Raw genomic sequence first — 20,420 nt, 5'->3', positions numbered from 1 at the left:
AGGCATTTCCTAAGGGTCCCAAGGTACAAATCAGATTTACTTAAACAGTGTAGTAGAATTCAGATGAATGTTTCAGGAACAAATATAAGGAACTTCCTCCTTTTCTTTTGCATAAATCCTTAAGTATAAAAGCTACATCAATTATAAAGAATTATAGCTTCTTTCAAAGCCCTATTAATAAGCACTTAAATCAACTTGGTAAATGAACCTGTTTTTAAGGAGCAAAAATAAAAGTGGTAGGAAATACCTGGAAGGTTACCTACCAAACTGTTGGAGTAGTTACCTCTGGGTTGGACGGAGAAAATAATAGTCTTTAAATTGAGCTGTAGACATGCTTCAACTTGCTACTTGCTCTAAACTCCACTCTCTTTCTAGGAGCATCGGGATTACAAAGCCATAATCTCCACCAATTTGGGACTAACACATTTTCTGAATTGTGTTCAACAGGTATAGATTCCTAAAAGTTTTTTTCAAAAAGGCTATTTCAGTTCATGAACAATCTCCCATGCGAATGGCTTGTTTCCATCAGTCCTGAGCTTAATATCACTTTTCTTCTCCTGCCTATTGAAATTCAGTGACTGTTCTCTTGGATGTGCACTGCTTGGGTGAGAACGAGACAATTCATGTTGGAATAAGCTCATGAGCTCTCATCCCTCCCATGAAGGTTCTACACAGAGTTCCGATAGAAGAGGAGGGACAGAAACACAGGTAAGTACACGGATACTTGAAAATTCAAGTACAAGTGCCTGGCAAAATGCCGGGTTTAATGTTAAGGCCAAATATGGGTCTATATTTTCACAGCAGTCTTCTTTTATGGTAGAAGTCACCTGTAATTTCCTCATTACAATTTCTAAAGACTTTGACCTGTCCTTCTTTATGGCCAATTTGTAGCAAATGATCTGTTGAGCTCTGACATTGAAATGCTCATCTCTTGGCTCTTGACACACTCCACTTTCTGGTTCTCCCTCTACCCTTTTTATTGTCTTCTTTTCTACTTATTTTACTTGTCTTTCTCCTTTTCCTAAACGGGAGATGCCCAGGTTCTCTCGCTTTCTCTCTCTTCTCTTCTTTCTTCACAGTTCTCCCTTTTCCCATCTCTCTCTAATCTGATGGTTTTCATTGTCATTCCATGCGGACCGTCACAGTGAAAACTGTCAATTACTGAGGACCTACGCTGTGCTAGACACTTGTTACATATCATGTCACTGAGTTCACACCAATAATTTTCTGTCTTTAGATGAGCAGGCAGAGTCGCAGGTAGGTTCAAAGACTCACCCACAAGATCCAAGACCACACAACAAGTGACGAAACGAAAGTCTGAGCCCAGATCTTTCTGGCTCTAAGGTACATGCTGCTGTCACTTCACTGTCCCTCCTAATCCATGACTCAGGTTCCAGTCTCATGTTGAAATCAACAACTCCTCTTTTCCGACCAGCTTCTCCTTCTAACAGAGAGACTTTCTGAAACCCAGACACCACCTTTCTCCCAACGACCAGGCTCACAACGTCAAGCATCGCTGTCTTGCAGTCTTCCACCTTCCCTGCTCCTCCATGTCCCACCCCTAGTCTCAGCAATGGCCTAATACCACCTCTGACATCATGTGTCCCCTCTCCAAACCAGCCTACACACCACTGCCTGACTATTGTCCTAGGCCACATCATTTCCTTAGTTAAAACTTTCAGTGGCTTCGCATTGCTGATGAAATAATGTCCAAATACCCACACCTAATTATTCAAAAGTCCAATCTACTTCTCCTGTCATATTTCTCAGAGTTTCCTTCTAGGTGGACTATGTACCAGTGAAACTGAGTAACTAACTAGCCCCTGAGGGCATGAGTGCCCCATATTTATGCCTTTGGTCAGGCTGCCCCCCTTTCGGGAACTCACTCTTAATCCAGCAGACCCCGCTCATCTGCACAAAGCCTCCCCTGTCTGATGCATTGCCCTGTAACAAACACACACTCCAGTTCCCATCCCCACAGCCCAGTCCGGTGTCACTCCACACCTTTAAGCCTACATGCGTTCTCATTTCTTCCACTCTCGGGGAACTTAGCCTATTCTGCTTTTGGTTTGTTATTCCCCTCGCCCTCTTACTCTAAACACCTTGGCAGAGAATGAACGTATCAGACTCTTCAGTGTATTCCCTGAAATCTTTTAATTCAGGGGACATAGGGATACTCAATAATGATGGGGGGGGTGGTGCAAAAGAAGGTTTATAGTTGTTCGCAGGGAGAAAGACATGCAGTAGGTAGCTATTGTAATAATCAGACCTGCATGTCTTTTTCCACATGAGCAACTGTGAGCCTACTTCTGCACACTCCTGTATATTAAACTCATACTTTGATAAAGTATAGCAATCTGAGGTCATACTTTACATGTAGTGATTTACATGTTTTTTATTCCCCAGCAAGCAGAAACAAAATATTTCACACAAATGGTCCCTGAGCAGCTCAATATCAAGAATGTATAAAATAATGACTATAAATATATATCCTCAAAATGATTATTTTTTTCCTAATTTAGAAGGAAGAGAAGGCAGAAAAGGGTACATGAAGAAAAGGACAGTGGTTCTGTCTACTATCATCTGAAGAATGCAGAGAAAACAACCTCAAGTAGGGTGCAGGTCAATAATCAAAAAGCATGGAAAATGCTGAACTATAACAGTATAATTTATATTAGGTCTCTTGTGACATAAATATTGTCAGGTAAGATGAACTACTGCAGTATTAACTTGCACTTATTAATATGTTGGCTTCTGAAAGTGTTCTCTGGTTGCTCCCTAAATTATCATTTGTCTTCCTTAGTGGACGACAAGCTCCCAGAGGGAAGGCTAGGGGGCCACTGTTTTCTGCCCCTCCTGCCACTTTGCGTTGTTCCCTGAATGTTATTCTTGGGACCGAGCAGCAAAGAGAATCATGACTCTTCTCAGGCCTCATTCTCAAACAGATAATGTAATTTTGCAGGGTGATTTTTAAAAAATCCTCATCCAAGGACATGTCCAGTGATTTCAGGGGGAGCAAGAAAGTGAGAGAGAGAGAGAGAGAGAGAGAGAGAGAGAGAGAGAGAGAGAGAGAAACATCAATTGTCCCTACACATGCCCCAATTGGGGATCAAATCCTCAACTTAGGTATGTGCCCTGACTGGGAATTGAACCTACAACGTTTTGATGGATGGGACGACGCTCCAACCAGCTGAGCCACTCGGCCAGGATGCAGGGTGAATTTTGAAAAAAAATCCAATATTCAGAGAGTTTATTACAAGAATATGAGAATTTATATCTGATGCAATGACACTCACAGAATGTGTATCATGGACACATTAAAGTTGTAACTTTGACTGCTATTTAAGCCAGTCAATTTTAAACTCCTTTGAAGCAGGAGAGACTTTGGATCATGACAACCACACCCTCTGTGCAATGCTAATCTTAATGCAGATTTATAAACAACTAGATGTGGAAGGATCGCTGTAGACCCATCACCAACACTGATAAACCTATGCAAAGTATATGCGGACAGGTAGCCAGTGTTTTCCCATTGAGACCGAACACTGGACTCTTCGTTTCTTTAAACCCTTGATTTCTGAAGTTTAAAAAATTTCTTAAAGTATGACTCTTCAGTTCATTTTTGCCAGTGGGAAAGTTCCAGATTCAGAGAATTGAGACATTAGCAATGACAGGAGGCATGAGGGCAGAAGATGACAGATGGTGCTATTCACTGCTCAGAGATTTCTTCAGTAAATATCTGTGCACCTGAGACTTAGATTTCGTTTGTATAACTAAGAAGCCCACGGGGAACCAGTGACTTAGCCAGGAGAGCAGTACTTCAGTGATTGACAGGCCTGTTTAAAAGTTAACAAAATGGGAGAAGGGCAGGGTAGAGGAGGAAAAGAATACAAAATCTAACACAGTCAAGATCAAACCACCTGATCACTCACCACGATCATCTGAGCCACGTAACTTTCAGGTCCAGTGTATTCAGTTGGGTCTTTGACCTTCACCAAGACTAGGAAGTACAAATAGTGCCACATGTTGTGTTCTGACTTGATGTGCTCCTCAAATGAAACAGTTTTATTATCAAACTTGTCCCGTTCGAGTCCTGCAAAACACAGGAAACACAATGTATGTAATTTTTCATGTAATCAGCGCACAACTTCTTAGCCTCCCCTCAAAACATAATAATTATGTGCAAAAAAGCTTTCTGTAAGAATGCACCAATTTAAAATGTTATGGTTAAAAACAACACAGTACGTAAGACCTCCAGAATAAAAGGTCGTAGTTCATATATTTCTTCTCAACACACATTTTTCTCCCCATGGATACTTGGGCATGCACAGTCCTATTATAGATGTAAACTTTGCAGATAATTTCTAATATAACTATATCAAAATTGTCAAATTAAACTGGACCGCAAGTCTAAGCAAAATAAGTAAAAATGATTGTGCAAGCAAAGGCACGCCTGATAATCAGGATGGAAATAAAGTCATCTTCTCCAGGAACTTGCATAAAACTAGGGAAGGCAGCTGAGAGTCGTCTCCTCAAAACTACTTGTGATCCGTGAAGGTAAGTGAACGCCCACTGTGATCTGGGCTCCGACTGCAAGAAGGTGTCACAGACTCGCCCAGCCCCTCAGTTTACTCTGTCCCAGGCATTTGGGAAGGGGAGGGTCTGCTCAATTCCAGGGTACATTTTCAGTCCTTGGGTGGATACTGAGGAAATGATCTAGGGAGTAATATTGTTTTTCTCAAAAGTTGAAGACTGGATGAAGGAACATGATTGGAGACAAAGAAAACCATCTATGGAAAAATGAAGAGGAAGCCAAGGAAAATGGGATGTTGGGATTCAGTCAGGTTTTGCAGTTCAGATATTGGAGAAGAAACCAGGAAATTGAATTCTAATCCTGGCTACTCTTTTCCTAAGCACACTTAAAAAAAAAAAAAAAGGAAGAAGAAAGAAAGAAAACACTTTCTATATTCAGATATAATGTATAATAAGTAAAAAATCTGTCCCAAATGGAGTGACCTTTTAAATTCTATTACTGAATATTTAATGGAAAATACCATAACATGTAGCTGGCTGATGGCGATGCCTCATCTTATTTGACCCATCGTCAGCTTAGATGCCCCAAATAGAACCCAGTCCTCTCCCTCAACCCCGCTCCACCCACAGTCCTCTTTCCATTCCATGGCAACGCCATGCTTCCAGTTGTCCAAGCCAAAAGTCTAGGAGCCATTCTTGAATCCTCTTCCTCTCTCACATGCCACATCCCATCTGTGTCTTAGATTCTTCTTTTGGCTCTACCTTCAACATAAATGCAGAATTGGATCACTCCTCCCACCTCCACCACTACCGCTCTGGGCTGGGCCATTGTCATCTCTTACCTGGGTTACTACAACAGCCTCCCTGGGCCCCTGTTTCCGCTCTTACTCTCTACAGCCTGTTCTCAACACAGCAGCCAGGGTGATCCTTTAAAAATCTAAGTGAGATAGAGACTTTCCCCTTTTCCAAATCCTGCAGTGGTTCCTCCCCTCCTCGGGTTACAGGTCGAAGTTGTTACAATGGTCTACCAGTAGGGTTGCCAGATAAAATACAAGATGCTCTATAAGTCTGAACTTCAGATAAACTGTAAATAATTGGTGAGTGTAAGTATGTCTCATGTGGCATCTATTCTCTAACCCTTAAGTGATGTGGCCCTACAGCCTCTCTAACCTCGTCTCCTTCTGCCCTCTCCCTCGCTGGCCTCTCCGCAGCCACTGTGGCCTCCTTGCTGCTCCTTGCACACAGACTCCTGCTTCAGGGCCTTAGGACTGGTCACTTCCTCTGCCAGCAACACTCTTCTCTCTGGTACGTCTTTGACTAACTCACTCACCTTCAAGTTTTTGCTCAAAGCTCACCTTCTCGATGTGTCTTCACTTACTCATCCTATTTAATCCTATCACCTGTCCCTTCCCTTGTGTGGACACTCTTAGTAACTCTTTCCCATTTCCCCCCTTTTTTCTACAGTGCTTAGCACCTCCTAACAGACTGAAATAGCCATTTCAATGTTGTTAAATCAAACTAGACCACAAGTACAAGGTAAAGACAGAAAAATGATGGTGCACAAAAAAATCCCGCCTGCTAATCAGCACAGAAGAAAGCAATGTCAATTTATCCAGGAACTTGTTACGTTTATCACTTTTTGCATGCCCATAGGCAGATATATCTGTGTCTGTTCTTCACCAATGGTCCAAACAGCTTAGAATGGTGCCTAGTATGTAGTCGGCACTAAATAAAATATTGATTCAATGCCTTAAGGATATTTCACTAACAAAATGTCCTGCTAGGATGGCTGCAATCAAAAATAGATAATAACAAGGTTGGTGATGATGTGGATAAATTAGAATCTTCATACGCTATGGGTGGGAATGTAAAATAGTCCAGCTACTTCAGAAAACAGTTTAGCAGGTCCTCAAAAGATTAAACACAGAGTTACTGTATGATGCAATATCTCTCTCTCTCTTTCTCTCCCTCTTTCTCCCACTCTATGGCATTATATATTATATATATATATATATATATGTATATGTATATGTATATGTATATGTATAGACATAAACATACACCCATACAAAAGCTTGGACATAAATTGTTCATAGCAGCATTATTCATAATAGCCAAAAAATAGAAACGATCCAATGTTCAACTCCTGACGAAAGGATAAACAAAATACCCATACATGCTACTATGATATGCTGCAATATGAACCTCTAAAACATCATACTAAGTGAAAGAAGCAAGTCACAGAAGACCGCATAGTATATGATTCCATTTTTATGAAATGTCCAGAATAGGCGACTCTATAGAGGTAGGTAGTAGATCAAAGGTTGCCGCGGGCTGAGGAGGATAAAAGGTAATGGGAGGGGGAATAGTGATAGCTAAAGGGTATAACGCTTCTTTTGGACACAATGAAAATGTTCTAAAACTGTGATGATAGATGCCGAGCTCTGAATATACTAAAAACCATTGAATTGTATACTTTAAATGGATGAGTGGTAAGGTATATAAATTATATCTCAACAGAGCTATTACTCCAAAAAAACAGAGAGAAAATGTTGAAGTGCATTTTCTCAGAATTCAATTCAAACATTTATCTCCCTGTTGCAAGGTACATATGGCTATAAAAACAATGTGTCTACTATCAGTTAACTCATAATATGGTGGAGGAAACACTCAACAGACATTCTGAAGTGGTATGAACTGCCAGCAAAACACAGAGAGAGGCGAAATGAATTCTCACTAAGTACATTTTAAACTGCTTCAAGGAGGTGCAAAGTTTTGAATGTCTGGCCTTCAAATGTGATTATGGCAAGTGGAAAAGAGAGGAATGGTAATAAAAGATATTTAATTTTTACTTAGCACATATTTATGCTGACAATAATTCTAACAATCCAATCTGACCTTTTAGCATATGAGGAAACAGATTCAGAGGGATTCAATTAATTGCTCAAGTAAACACCTTTGGTTAGTGGAAAAGTCAGCCAGTATTTAAATAAAAATATTTCTGATGCCAAAGCCATGTTCTTTTGCCATCTGGGCAGAGGAAATGGCATGGCAAAGCTAGAGATGAAAGGAGATGACCTGTTTGGGGGAGCATCAATTCCCCTGGTGTGGTCAGAAGGGAACATTTGGAAATGAAGATGAAACAGTGCATTTGGCACAAACGATAATGAGCTTTAAACACAAAGCTAAGGAGCCTGCACCTCGTTTGGAAGGTTTGGGGCGGAGACTAGCATATTCAGAACTGGGCTTTCAGTAACATCCTGTGGCAGGATCTATAGAGGAAGACCGTGGGAGAAGAGGCTGAGGGTGGGAGTCCCGGGACTAGGACCATAGAGGGGAAATGCGAAATCGGGGAGCTGGTTATCTTTCGCTTTCATTGGTCCTTGCTTGCTAAGCTTTGTTGTCTGCTCTTCGTCCATCATTAGGTTGTTGATTTCTCCATCTTTACCTCCAATACTGACCTTTCTTCTCAACTGCACTTTCTGTTTCCAGCTGCCTCCTGGTTAAATCCTCCCGGATAGCTTATGGGCATGTCAAACTGAACTCATCAAAAATTTGTTTCTCTAGCCCTTTTTATTTACCTGTGTAATGAAGTCACTGTCAACTGAGGACCTTGCAGTGACCTTCAGACTCATGCTCTGACAATCCACTTCTTGGAATCTGACTTTCTCACCCTTCTCCAAACACACTAAATCCTTTGAAAATTCTCCGCCTTCACCCAGTCTCTTCCCTGCCTTCCAGGTATTCCTTCTTCAAGACCCAGCTCCACTACGGCCACCATGCGGACTCCCACAGACACAAGCAGTTAGTTGATGCTCTCTGTGTCCAAAACACTCTGCAATGAAAATTTGTCAGTTTCTATCTTAGGCTCTACTACTTTATTGTCTGGTGTATTTTTGTATTACCAGCACCTGGTATAGCAGCTGGTAAACCGTAGGCATTCAACTAAATTTGACAGGATAATTGAATAAATCAAGAGAGACTGAAGAGGAACTTGGAATGAAATTTTAAGAGGGTGTGATATACAATTAGAGGCATAAATTTATGAGAAATCCAGGGTGACTCTGAATTTTCTGACTTAACCGAGTTTAAGGTAATATCACTAAAGCAAAGAAAAAAAGGAGATTTTGGAGGGAGGGCACTTTTGATTTGGGATGTGTTGAGTTTAAGATGCCTATAGAACAACAAGGTTAGAACATTAGGTAGGAAGCCGGAACTTCCAGAGAGTTTAAGATGTAAATAGACTAGTACAAGGATAAACAATATAAAGTTAAATGAGATGACCGAGGCAGGAAAAATGAAATCATACAAAGAGCGTTGTGTGTTCAACACAAACTTTTCAGGAAAAATAAGATTATACAAGTACTTTGCTGTGTTTCCCACACAGTACGAGTAATTAAGAGTAAGCACCAACCCAGCATCCAGGCACCCCCCTTCTGTCCTCTGCTTTATTTCCCCCCCTAGCTTTTGTCACTATTTGACATTCTACATGTGTTGGAAAGTAAGTTCCATAATGGCAGTGCATTTTGTGTATTTGTCTATTTTTGTTCACTGCAATGCTCTGGCACATAGTAGATGCTCAATAAGTAACTGTTGAACAAGTAAGTTAATGAATGACCTTAATGTATAAGCCCAGATAATAAGGGACTAATATAATGAGAGAAAAACATAGGCGGATCCTCTCTCACAATATAGTCTTTATCTCCTAATAAATCATCTAGAAAGATCTTTAATTCCAGAAACCTGAATTCTGACTTATCATTAAATTCTTTTTCCATTTTGTTATTTTGTCACAACTGGCCCTTTTTCCTGAATTTTCAGTCTCTAGTAATTAAAAATTAATAGTTATGGATATCAGAGCCAATCTGTTTTCTGTGTTTATTGCTTCAGTTCTGTCATCTGCTAATTATCCCCCATCATGACCGCCTTCTGGATCACTAGCAGTTGCCTTCTGAGTCACACCTCTCAAACATCTGGTCATTGCCTTCAAGGCTGGAAAAGTCCCATCTGCTCTCATCACCTGCCACAGCATCCACCTCCTCCGTTACTACTCTGGGCGCGCGTCACTTGGTGCACCCCTGAAGCCGATTCCCTCCCTCGGTGGAGATTCTCTCCTCTGTTACTCGCACACTGTCCCTCTTTGGGTCACAACTGAACACCCGACTCTTCCCAGAACCATTTGTAGATTAATCATGACTGTTTTATAGTACAACTCCCAAATATCCCGAATGCTTAAACCATTCCTGTAATGAAGTTCACATAATATATATGGTATATATTAAGTCTTACATGTGGTAAGCAATTCCAGGAATGAATGCGTATCGAGATACATCTTATCATAACACTTATCACATGTTTTTGATGAACGGAAGGTCCTTTCAGGGCAGAGAATAGACAACCCTTATGCTGCAGGGATTAGCAGCTAGAAGTGCCTGGCACCACTTTTGAATATTTAAAAATGTTTCTATTTTATTTTAAGTGCTCACACTAAATTTGTTCTACTTTACAACATTGTCTTTGTACTAATATAAAAAATGCAATTTAAATTTACTCATAGGTTAAATTACCTAAATGACCACTCTAATTTTTTGAATAAATATGAGGCTTCTGGAAAACAGACCATGTGTCAACGTATCCTGTGCTCCTGGTGTCCCCGCATCCCCACAGGCATGTGGGTGCCACAGAAGCAATTCCCTGCATGTGGCAAAATTTGGAGCAACTCAGAGGTAGTGCCCCTAGATATTTTCACCTGCAGTATACATTAATTTAGTACTTACTTGTTTCATCTTTCTTTTATAGGTTATAAGGCACATCGGTACAGAGACAATGTTAATTTGGAGCTAATTGGATAGTCAGTCATTAAGAAAATGTTTATGAATAATCCCTAATACATGCTATGGAAGCATTAAAATGAATAAAACATGGTTATGGATCTCTTAAAGAAGAGAAATGAACTTGTATTCAGTGGCTACTCTCAGCTAAGCATTGAGCTAGGAATTCTGACACAAGTGATCTCATTTATACTCACTACAACCCCCAAATATGACATTATAGTCCCCATTTTGCAGGTAAGGAAACAATAGTTCGAGGTGAAAGGAAACTTGGCCAACATCACATAGCCAGGATGTGGAGGTGGTACAGACCTATGTCCCTTTGATTATAAAGTTCATTCAGTTTCTATAATATGATAATGGATGGCATCGAACAAAGGAGATACGGCAACAGAAAATGCACAGTACCACGCAGCTAAGGGTAACATGAGGGATTTAGGAACAGACACATTTGTTTCTGGTTAGTGAGGTCAGAGACGGCTTCATGCAATAATGGCATTAGATCTGGGCCTCAGAAAGAGAGCAGGAGTTTGACAGCTTAGGAGACTAGGCATTCCCAACAGAAACACCATAACTGAGAACACAAGAGAGTTAGAGATGAGTAATACAGTTAGACTATAACTTGAGCTATAACTGAGAACATTGGGTAAAAGGGTGGGCAAAAAGACAAGGGGCCCTTACATGCCAGGAAAATTAGAGTTTTAGAGTTACAGGCATCAGTGCTCTTGGTAGCCTTTTGAGTAAGGATGAATTCAAAGTAGAAAAATTCATCTGGCAGCACTGAGCAGGCCATTCGGGGGTGAGTCAGCGTGAGCCTCAGAAAACCAAGGTGTGGCCAGGGGAATCTGAGGAAGGCAGTGAGTGGGTCTGTGAAAGAAGATTCATTAGCACCTGGTAACTAGTCCACCTGGAAGAGGACAAAGCAGATGGTAAAAATTATGGAGAAGTCCCCAGTCCAGATAACTGAGGTGTAATGGGATATCATTCATTGCAATATGGGAGTCAGGACAAGTCCCTGGGTTAGAGAGAGGAGATGGAAAGGCAGGATGCACTGGTTTTTGTACACAGTGAAGCTGGCTACCAGGAAGCCAGACCTTTCTGCCAGTCGAAAATTGAAGACAAAGGACTAAAGCCTGGACAGAAGCCGGAGCTGTGGTTGCATATTTGGCAATAATATGCATAAAGTGATGATAAAGAGGAGGGCAGAGAGAAGCAACCAGGAGTCCATGGTAAAATCAGAACCTCTTATCTAGAGGCTAGGAAGAAAAATAGGACCTTGTGGTGGAACCAGAGAATATGCAACTCAAGGTAGAAGGAAAGGTCAGCAGGAAATTAATGATGAGATTCGAGAAAAACATTTCAATTTGGTGATGAAGGTTACCGTAATGTTTTAGGAAATGTACAGGTTACAGGCTGTTTAATAACTATAAAAAGCTGAAGAGAGTTTTGACAGCGAAGGGAAAGCTTACAGGAGCAGGAATGGTGGGTAAGTGATGGCCTTATTACACTGTTCGTGTGTTTTGTTGATAGAATATGGGAAATAGGATCATGTCTTAGAATTAGGCTTATATCCTACTGCTACTGATACATTCTTCCAAAACATCCACTTTTCAGAGGTAATGTGCTGACATAATAGTTTTTATGATTGTGAAGAAAAGGGCTTGGAGGAAGCAGTGCAAAAGTAAGACCGTGAGACATGCAGAAAGATTTTCAGGGCAGCGTCTTTTTATCTCTGTGGGACTCATCCTTTGATACAGTGGTTCACACCCCCAAATCCCCAAATCGTTACACAGCATCATTCTTGGCTCCATCTCAAACTTGCTTCCCTCCATCTAACCTAGACATGTAAAGAGAAGACTCTGCTTTCTTCCTTAGGAAGGAAGAAGCAGGGAAAGGCAGGAGGCTGAAGAGGAAGGAAGAAAGGTGGGGGCGTGAGAGGGAGAGGGTGGTAGGGAGGACGGGATGCAGAAGGGGGATAGGGAGGGAGGGAGGAGGCAGGGGAGAGGAAAAACAGAGAGAAAGCAGCACAGTTCAGAATTGAAAGCATAGTGTCAGTGAGTAAAAGTTCAAACTGCTGGAAAAATCACCTGTGGATTCATAATCTAAGAAAATAAAATAATCATTTTGTTATTTAATCAGTATGTAACTGTGATGAAAAATCTGTTTGTCAGTTCATAGAACCCTTTGGCATTTCACAACATATTCTAAAGTCAAAGAATCAAAGAAATTGCAGAAATAATGACAAGATAGCTTTGAGATGTAATTCTTCTATCTATTTAAGGAACAGAGGATCCCAGTCCAGTGCTCAGATACACAATCTGAATTATGTCCAGCTTTCATTTTTGAAATAACTTTCCCAAAGCATGACAAATAAACATTATTCGAGCCCCTCCCAGGCTGTTTCATCTATTTTTGTATTTTGAGGACACTTACCACAGATGAAGCAGGTTGTCTTCAGAATTTCTTCTTTTTTCTGTTTTTCACTTCTGAGATCAGCAAAAGTATCAATGATGACACCAAAAATCAGGTTAAGAACGATAATGATAACAATGAAATAAAAAAGAAGGTCATACACCACTCGGGCAGCAAACAAGGGCTCCTGAAATAAAAATTAAAAAAAAATACATATATACACACATACATATACATTTTCAAGGCATGGTGATTCAGCATATTGGCTAGCAAAGGGAATATATTCAATAAATATATGCTAAATTAATAGAAACAGTATTCTTAGATGGAAAAACAAGACTTTCTACCTTCAATTTCTTTAAATATAGTAAGAAAAGCTTCACAGCCTCCTCTCAGAACCCCTTCTATTCTCTAGGACTTACACTCCCTCCACTCCCACCTCACAATGGAGACTTACTTTTTATTATAAACCACTTTGTCACTCTGCTCAATGCATTTTGGGGCAGTAGGTTGCATCCCAGAAGTTGCACCAAAGGTATACACATATCAGTTCCAGAAGTCAATGATTAGGGAGTTGAGGAAGGGACCTGATGATTTGTCAACTTCCGGAGTAGGTTTTGTTCTTGGCCTTTATAGATAAGGTCAAGTACATAGAGCTCAAGCTATTCCTACTTGATGAACAGTATTCAAGTACACATTAGAGCCCGTGTAGTCCAGCCATGTCACAGATGAGGAAACATTAGATGAATCGGCAACATGATACAGCTGGCCTGTTGGAGGACTGAGATTTTTTTTCAAGCTCCCAGGCTGGTGCTTGAGATTTTACTGCTAATGAGAAATTTCTCAGCCTTGCCATTTTAAGACGTGCAATCCTGTTAGAATTTGTTTAAATTTTCTACTCATCATGGATAAATAATGAAGGCTACTCGTGTTCAGAGGCAGAGAGGACATCTTCACGCCTGAGAAAGCTGAAAGACGAGAGGCAGCCTAGTGTCTGTTGTTTATGTAACACTCGACTCCTCTATGGTGTTTGTCACCGTGATGTGGCTGCTGTGATATAATACACAGGTCAAGCTCGGAACCACTCCATAACCCCACTAACAACGTAGGTTTTCAGTATATTAGGGATTTCCATGGAATCCTAGCATACAATGAATTGGGTTTAATGGCTACCATTATACTTTTAAAGCAAATGACACAAGATAGTACCCTGAAAACAAAAAACTGTATTGTAAATATCGTTGAGAGGGGCTTTAAAGAAAACAATTATGTGCTTCTTGAGAAAACACTTCTGCAGCTTACGTCTTTCGATGGCCTCCTCAGCACATCCCCCACTCCGCCTCCGTTCCTGAGGCCCTGGTTCAGGACGGTGATAATGCACATAAGGAGAGTGTCACATGTCCTTTCAATTCCGTCTTCATATTCTTCCTCAGCTATAAACACACAAATTCAACAACACAGCAAACTCATGGTTTGTTTTCTGTTAATTCTTTTACCTTTAGTTTTATTTTTGACACTATTACACATGTCCCTAACCTCGGACCCCCTTTGCCCACCTCCACCCAGCCCTCACCCCCCTCTTCCCTCTGGCCATCACCACAGTTGTCTCTGTGTCCATGGGGGACGCATGTATGTTCTTGGGCTAATCCTTTCCCCTTCTTGCATACAGTTTACCCCTCCCCCTCCCCTCTGACAGCTGTCAGTCTGTTCCATGTATCCAGGCCTCTGTTTCTGTTTTGTACGTCAGTTTATTTTGTTCATTGGATCACACATGTAAGTGAGATCATATGGTATTCGCCCTTCACTGACTGGTTTATTTCACTTAGCATAACAATTTCCAGATCTATCCATTCTTGGAATATATCCTAAGAATCCCAAAACACCAATTCGAAAGAAGATAAGCACCCCTGTGTTTCATAGCAGTGTTATTTACAATCACCAAGATCTGGAAACAGCCAAGTGCCCATCACTAGATGAGTGGATAAAAAAGCTGTGGTACGTTTATACAACGGAATAACATGCGGCTGTAAAAAAGAAAGAATTCTTACCTTTTGCAAACGTGTGTTTTTAAAATACACTATTATCTACTTCCAAAGATCTATTTTTTCATAACCATGCCGTGACAGTTTTTTGAAGTCATACAACACCTGTTTTATATGTGGCAGCCCACGACTGACACAGACTGATAAAGCCACTGAAGTAGCTTTTAATTCCATCAGTGGAAAATGACAGAGCGAGAAGGTCAAAAAATCTAATCGTAAAAAATCTAATATTCATTGTGCATGGATGTGTTGTGGGTGGAGGAGGCTGTGGTAAGGCCTCCCGAAGACACAGCTCCCCGGAAGCAAAGAGCTGCAGGGAAAAGAGTGCGCAAAGAAGCGAGGTGGGCCCCGGTTTGAATTCTGCTCTGCACCGGTGCTGGGATTCAGGCAAGCTCCTGAACCTCAGTAGCCTCCTCTGCAAAATGGGAGGTTTGTTTAAAGATGAAACACTTCGGAGTATTATATTTAAGATACACAAAACACCTTGCAGAGAGACTGGCAGACACAGTGCAGGTGCTTAAAAATTAGGGCAGATATTATTTCATTAATTCGCTTACGGTCTAAATCTTCTTAATGACCAGCATGGAACTATGGATAAGAAGCAGAATGTATTTATGTGAACAATTTATTTTATGCAAATGTAGTTATGTGACAATATTTAGTGGAAAATGGGGAGAAAAAAAAAGATACAACATGACAAAAAATTCCTAGTCTTACTTTGTTGAATGGTAAAGTTACCAAACTTGGTAATAATTTACTGTCATCTAAAAGAGTAAAAAAATCATACTAAATTGAACACTGGAATCAGGATTTTCCCATATTGACACGGAAGCAGAAATGTATTTCTCTTGCTACAAAGTTAAAAAACTGTCGTGGCCCTGAATTTTGGTATTGCACAGCCACAGCCTGCCTGCGCATTGTATAACAACAATAACCAACTAAGGAAAAAAGAATCAGCCTAATTCTGTCTACATGATCCATGACCAACAGCCTGTTTGGTACTTTGTTACAAAAGGCTGATTTTCCTCTTGTGAATTGACTTTATTTTAATATCACTTGGATGAGGGATCCCTACCTTTTCATTTTATCCAGAGCTACTTCTTTTTAAAACACGCACCTCGAGAGAAGGGCTAAAGTCAGAGGCGTGCAAGCACCAAGTGCAGCCTCCAAGGTCTCAGCAGAGTCTGCGCTGGACCACTTACCTTAGAGGTGAGCCGCAAGGCGCCATTCTGATTCAGAAAGGAGAAGAAATAAAACTGCCTTTGGAGGAAGGAGAAATGGGGAACAGGTAGGGCTTGTGGTGGCAGCAGTCAGAGCAGCAGAAGATACAGGTAGGCGGAGAGAGCAGGGAGAAAGCTCAGTTTGCAACGTGCTGGTGAGGTCCCAGACACCCGGTGCTGCCTTCTAATGGGATGGCTAGGAAGCACGTGAAGAAAAGCAGTTAGAAATGTGTCACAGAGTTAAAGAAGTTTTTAAAGAGAGATGTGGTTTTCCAGTAATGAGGTCGGATGGAATATGCTTCTATGTTACTTTGCCACAATTAGCCTTGCAATCAAAGCCTTCTTATAACCAGTGGCAGGATCTGAATTCGTTTACTTAATTAGCAATATCACACACATGTTTATTAAAGATTTATTAATCAGTACTGAGAAACTACAGGGAACTGTTCCCATCTCTCCCCAAGAATTTAGAAATAAGGTTGTTGGTTCTTTAACAGGTAAGCTAGTAAAATCCACACACAATTCATGTGATTAGCCATTGTGAAATAAAATAAATTGGTTGCAAATATACAATGATAGAATTGGCTTTTTGTGTGGCATAGAAACAGGGGGAGAATGCCAAGGGCAGGTTAATGCCAGCAACAGTCCAGTTAACACACTCCTTAATAACTAGAGCACAGGCATGCCAATTTTACATAGTAGCCTCTGTGAGCTTGGTTAAGATTTTCCCTTTGTGAGATGGATCCACTCATAATATGTTAAGCCAAGTTCCCAGGCCTTCAGGCTGAAAGCCAGGCCCTGAGTCATGGCAAATTCACCTAAGTAAATGCTGCCTTCTGGAGACCTATCTACATACCAGGCTGGCCTCCCCAAGCCCAATCTGCCTCATTTCACTACATCAATAGCCCTGGGCTAGGTGCTAGGAATACAGGTGGGAAGCTGAAGGTGTTGCGGCCCCTGTGAAACTTATGTTCCCCTAGGAAAGGTAGGTAGGTAGGTCAGCAGATGAACAAGAGCAGTATCATATCCCAAGGTCCTGCACAGGCAGGAAGGATGTGCATCCCATGGGCTGGGGTGTCAGGGATGAGCACCCTGAAGGAGGTGGCACTTGAATCTTGAAAGAGAGGCACATTTGGCCAGTAAAATCAGTGATGCAAAACATCCCAGGCACATGAAATGGGATGAGTAAAGGCAAAACAGACATGAACGCATGTAGGGTGTGTGGGGAACTGCAGCTGAACTGGACCGACTGTGCCTTCGGTGCCTGCAGACAAGGGTGGGTGCTGTGAGAAGAGGAGCAGGCAGAGTTCAGATCCGGAGAAACTCATACATCAAGATGAAGAGTTTAAACTTGATCCTGAAAGCTGTGGGAGCCACTGGAGAACTTTCAACAGGGGCAGGGTGGGTTACTATCCAGTTGGTGAAATAGTATGAGATAAAACATGTATTGCAGGTCTTTGAATAATGTCATTTTGTTGAACATTGTTTCATTATAATGTTGATGAGAAGCCACAGTAACTTAATTCATATAGATTAGCTTATGATAAAAGTGGTTACATTTTATATCGTTTCCAAGAACCTCTCAATAATGTCAAATGAGGACTTATTGTACTTAGGTAATAAAACAAATTAACATGTGATAAAAGCTACAGAAGTAGTGAAAAGAGATTAGAATAGAAAGAGAAACTTTAGCACCATGGGTAATTAGAGGGGAGCCCCTCTAATTAATGTAGACTCCAAGTTTTCCTTGAATGGACTAAGACAGGAGTAGAGAGGCATTCCACATTGCATAGGCAGAGAGCCCCAGAGGTGCAAAAAATTATTTGCTGCTGTGATGAACAGCAAACAAACAGCATGCAGAGGAGTGGAAGATAAAGCTGGAAAGTCTCTGTGAAGTTTTAGTGAGTTTTGACTTTATTTGGCAGGCAATGGGCCATGGCAGAAATCTTGAGTTGGGAAAGAGAAGAAATATTCAAAGCAGTGATTTCTGACAAGTTGTCTAGGGGTGATATAGTGGGTGAGCTGAAGAGAGAATGAGCAGAGGTGGAAAGATCACTTAGGCAGCAGGTGCAATGATTCAGGCATGATGCACTCTGAGCCTCTATAGGGCAATGAGAGTGGGAACGGAAAGGATGAATGGACAAGAGCTGCCGGGACTCTAGGCACAAGAGAGAAAGCAGCACTAAATATCACACTAAAGCTCCAGCCGGAGGTGACTTCGGAAAGGATGGTCCCACTAGGTCCCAGAAACAGACAATTGAGAAGAAGGAACTAGATATAGGGTGTTTTGATGAAGACAAGGAAAGAATCTCAGATGATTCTTAAGCTTACAAGTAAGAAGATGATAAAATTTTAAAAAGCTAGAGAAGACAAGAGAGCTGGGAGAGTACTGGAATCGCAAATGAAGGAAGAAAATGCTTTACAGATGGAGAAGGTATTAAAAAATGTCCCAGTTACAGAGGGCCAAGAGCAATGAGAAGCAAGAAAAGGTTGGTGGATTCCACCATTAGGTCACAAGAAACAATAGGAAGTTGACAAATAGTGAAAGAGAAGAGGTTGATGCAGAAATTGAAGGAGACAGTGGAGCCAACATTTTCCAGGAAATCTGTAACTGAAAGGAAGGAGAATGATAGAATATTCATTTGGGAGGAATAGCAGAATGCAGAGGAAGGTTTGGTTAGGACCTAAGAGGAAGAGAGGGAACAGATTAGCAAGGCAAAGATTTCAGACGTAAGAAAGAAGGTCCCGCCAATGGTGGCAAGGGAGGCAGGATGAAACAGAGGTAGTTAGGAAAGCAGTGAGCGAACATGGCTGTTTCCAAGCAAAAGGAAAGAATTAGCGGACATGGGCTTTTCATGTGGAGACGTTTAAAAAGAACTAAATGTACACTTGTAAGGAACTTAGAACGTTGTTTGGGACACAGGGTGTAATAAATTCTAGGTATCATGATTATCTTTATTGCTAATAAATGTCTGTTAAATCTTATGCAAAGTTAGTTTTAACATAATCAACACATTTAATACTTGAATAAGATGAGATTATTCTTCTCACATTCAGTTGAGTATTAGTAAAATATTCTTCCTAGTTCATATATAAATAAAATGTTTCATATGAGGAAAGGAACAAATATACATTCTATTGGCTTTGAAATATTCCCTTCCTATCTGAGGTGCTGGTCTGGCCAACATGTCAGTGGTGTTGAGGTTGAGAAACTCTGTTTTATTACAAAGTTTTGTTTTGTTTCTTAAAATACTGGGCATACTTGAATAAGAGTATTTAATAATGTTATTTTTTCTGCTTTAATAGTTAAATTATTCATTTTTGATGGTTTATTAGAAAGCCCAAGATTGTCATTGAGATAGATTTAAAATGTTCAGTTCGTTAGTATTTTTTTTGGGGGGCCACATTCCCTACGCTGTACTTTGCATCCCTGTGACTGTTTTGTGACTATGTGACTACCGATCTGCACTTCTCGATCCCTTCACCTTTTTCACCCACCTCCACACGCCTCCCCCTGGCAAGCATCGGTTTGCTCTCTGTATCTATGAGTCTGTTTCTGTTTTGTTTGTTCATTAATTTTGTTCCTTATTTTAATTTTTTATGTTGCTATTTTTCAATTACAGCTGACACACCATATTATGTTTCAAATGCACAACCCCGTGATTAGACATCATATAACTTATCAAGTACTAAATCCGGTATCCATCGGACAGCACACAGAGTTACCACGGCATTACTGACTATATTACCCACGCTGCACTTCGCACACCCAGGAACATTCTGCAACTACCAATTTGTACTTCCTTTCTTAAAATCTGTACTCAAGAATATGTTTATTGAATTCAGAGAGAGGAAGGGAGAGAGAAAGAGAGAAACATGGATGTGAGAGAGAAACATCAGTAAGCTGCCTCCCGCATGCCATGACCAGGAAGCAAACCTGCAACCTAGGTATGTGTTCTGACAAAGGATCGATCCTGTAACCTCAGGTGTATGGGACAATGCTCCAACTAACTTAGCCACCTGGCCAGGGCCAATTTATACTTCTTAATCCCTTCACCCACCTCACTGCCCCCACAACCCCACTCCCATCTGACAACTATCAAAATGTTCTCTGTATCCATGAGTCTGCCACTGTTCTGCTTGTTTGTTTATTTTGGGGTTTTTAGATTAAATTGTTGATGTATATGTATTTATTGCCATTTTATTATTCATATATATATTTTTTAACCCTCATCTAAGGACATTTTTTCATTGCTTTTAGAGAGTGTGAAAGGGGGGAGAAACAGAGAGACAGAGAGACAGAGAGAGAGAGAGAGAAACTGATGTGAGAAATATCGATCAGTTGCCTCCCACACACACCCCAACTGAGGATCAAACCTGCA

General features: G+C 40.9%; 1 protein-coding gene across 1 annotated transcript in view; it reads right to left on the bottom strand.

The window, feature by feature from the left end:
* ITPR2 (inositol 1,4,5-trisphosphate receptor type 2) overlaps positions 1-20,420 on the bottom strand; it is a 431,766-nt gene that overhangs the window by 36,761 nt on the left and 374,585 nt on the right. The window contains exons 53-55 of the mRNA XM_053921707.2: positions 14,079-14,209; positions 12,798-12,963; positions 3,933-4,093 (exon numbers count right to left, since the gene is read on the bottom strand). Of these exons, the coding sequence (XP_053777682.1) occupies positions 3,933-4,093; positions 12,798-12,963; positions 14,079-14,209 (458 nt within the window). The remainder of the gene's footprint in view (positions 1-3,932; positions 4,094-12,797; positions 12,964-14,078; positions 14,210-20,420) is intronic.

Source organism: Desmodus rotundus, chromosome 3 (assembly GCF_022682495.2).
Source record: "Desmodus rotundus isolate HL8 chromosome 3, HLdesRot8A.1, whole genome shotgun sequence".
NCBI lineage: Eukaryota > Metazoa > Chordata > Mammalia > Chiroptera > Phyllostomidae > Desmodus > Desmodus rotundus.
This window is presented reverse-complemented; position numbering and strand designations above follow the sequence as displayed.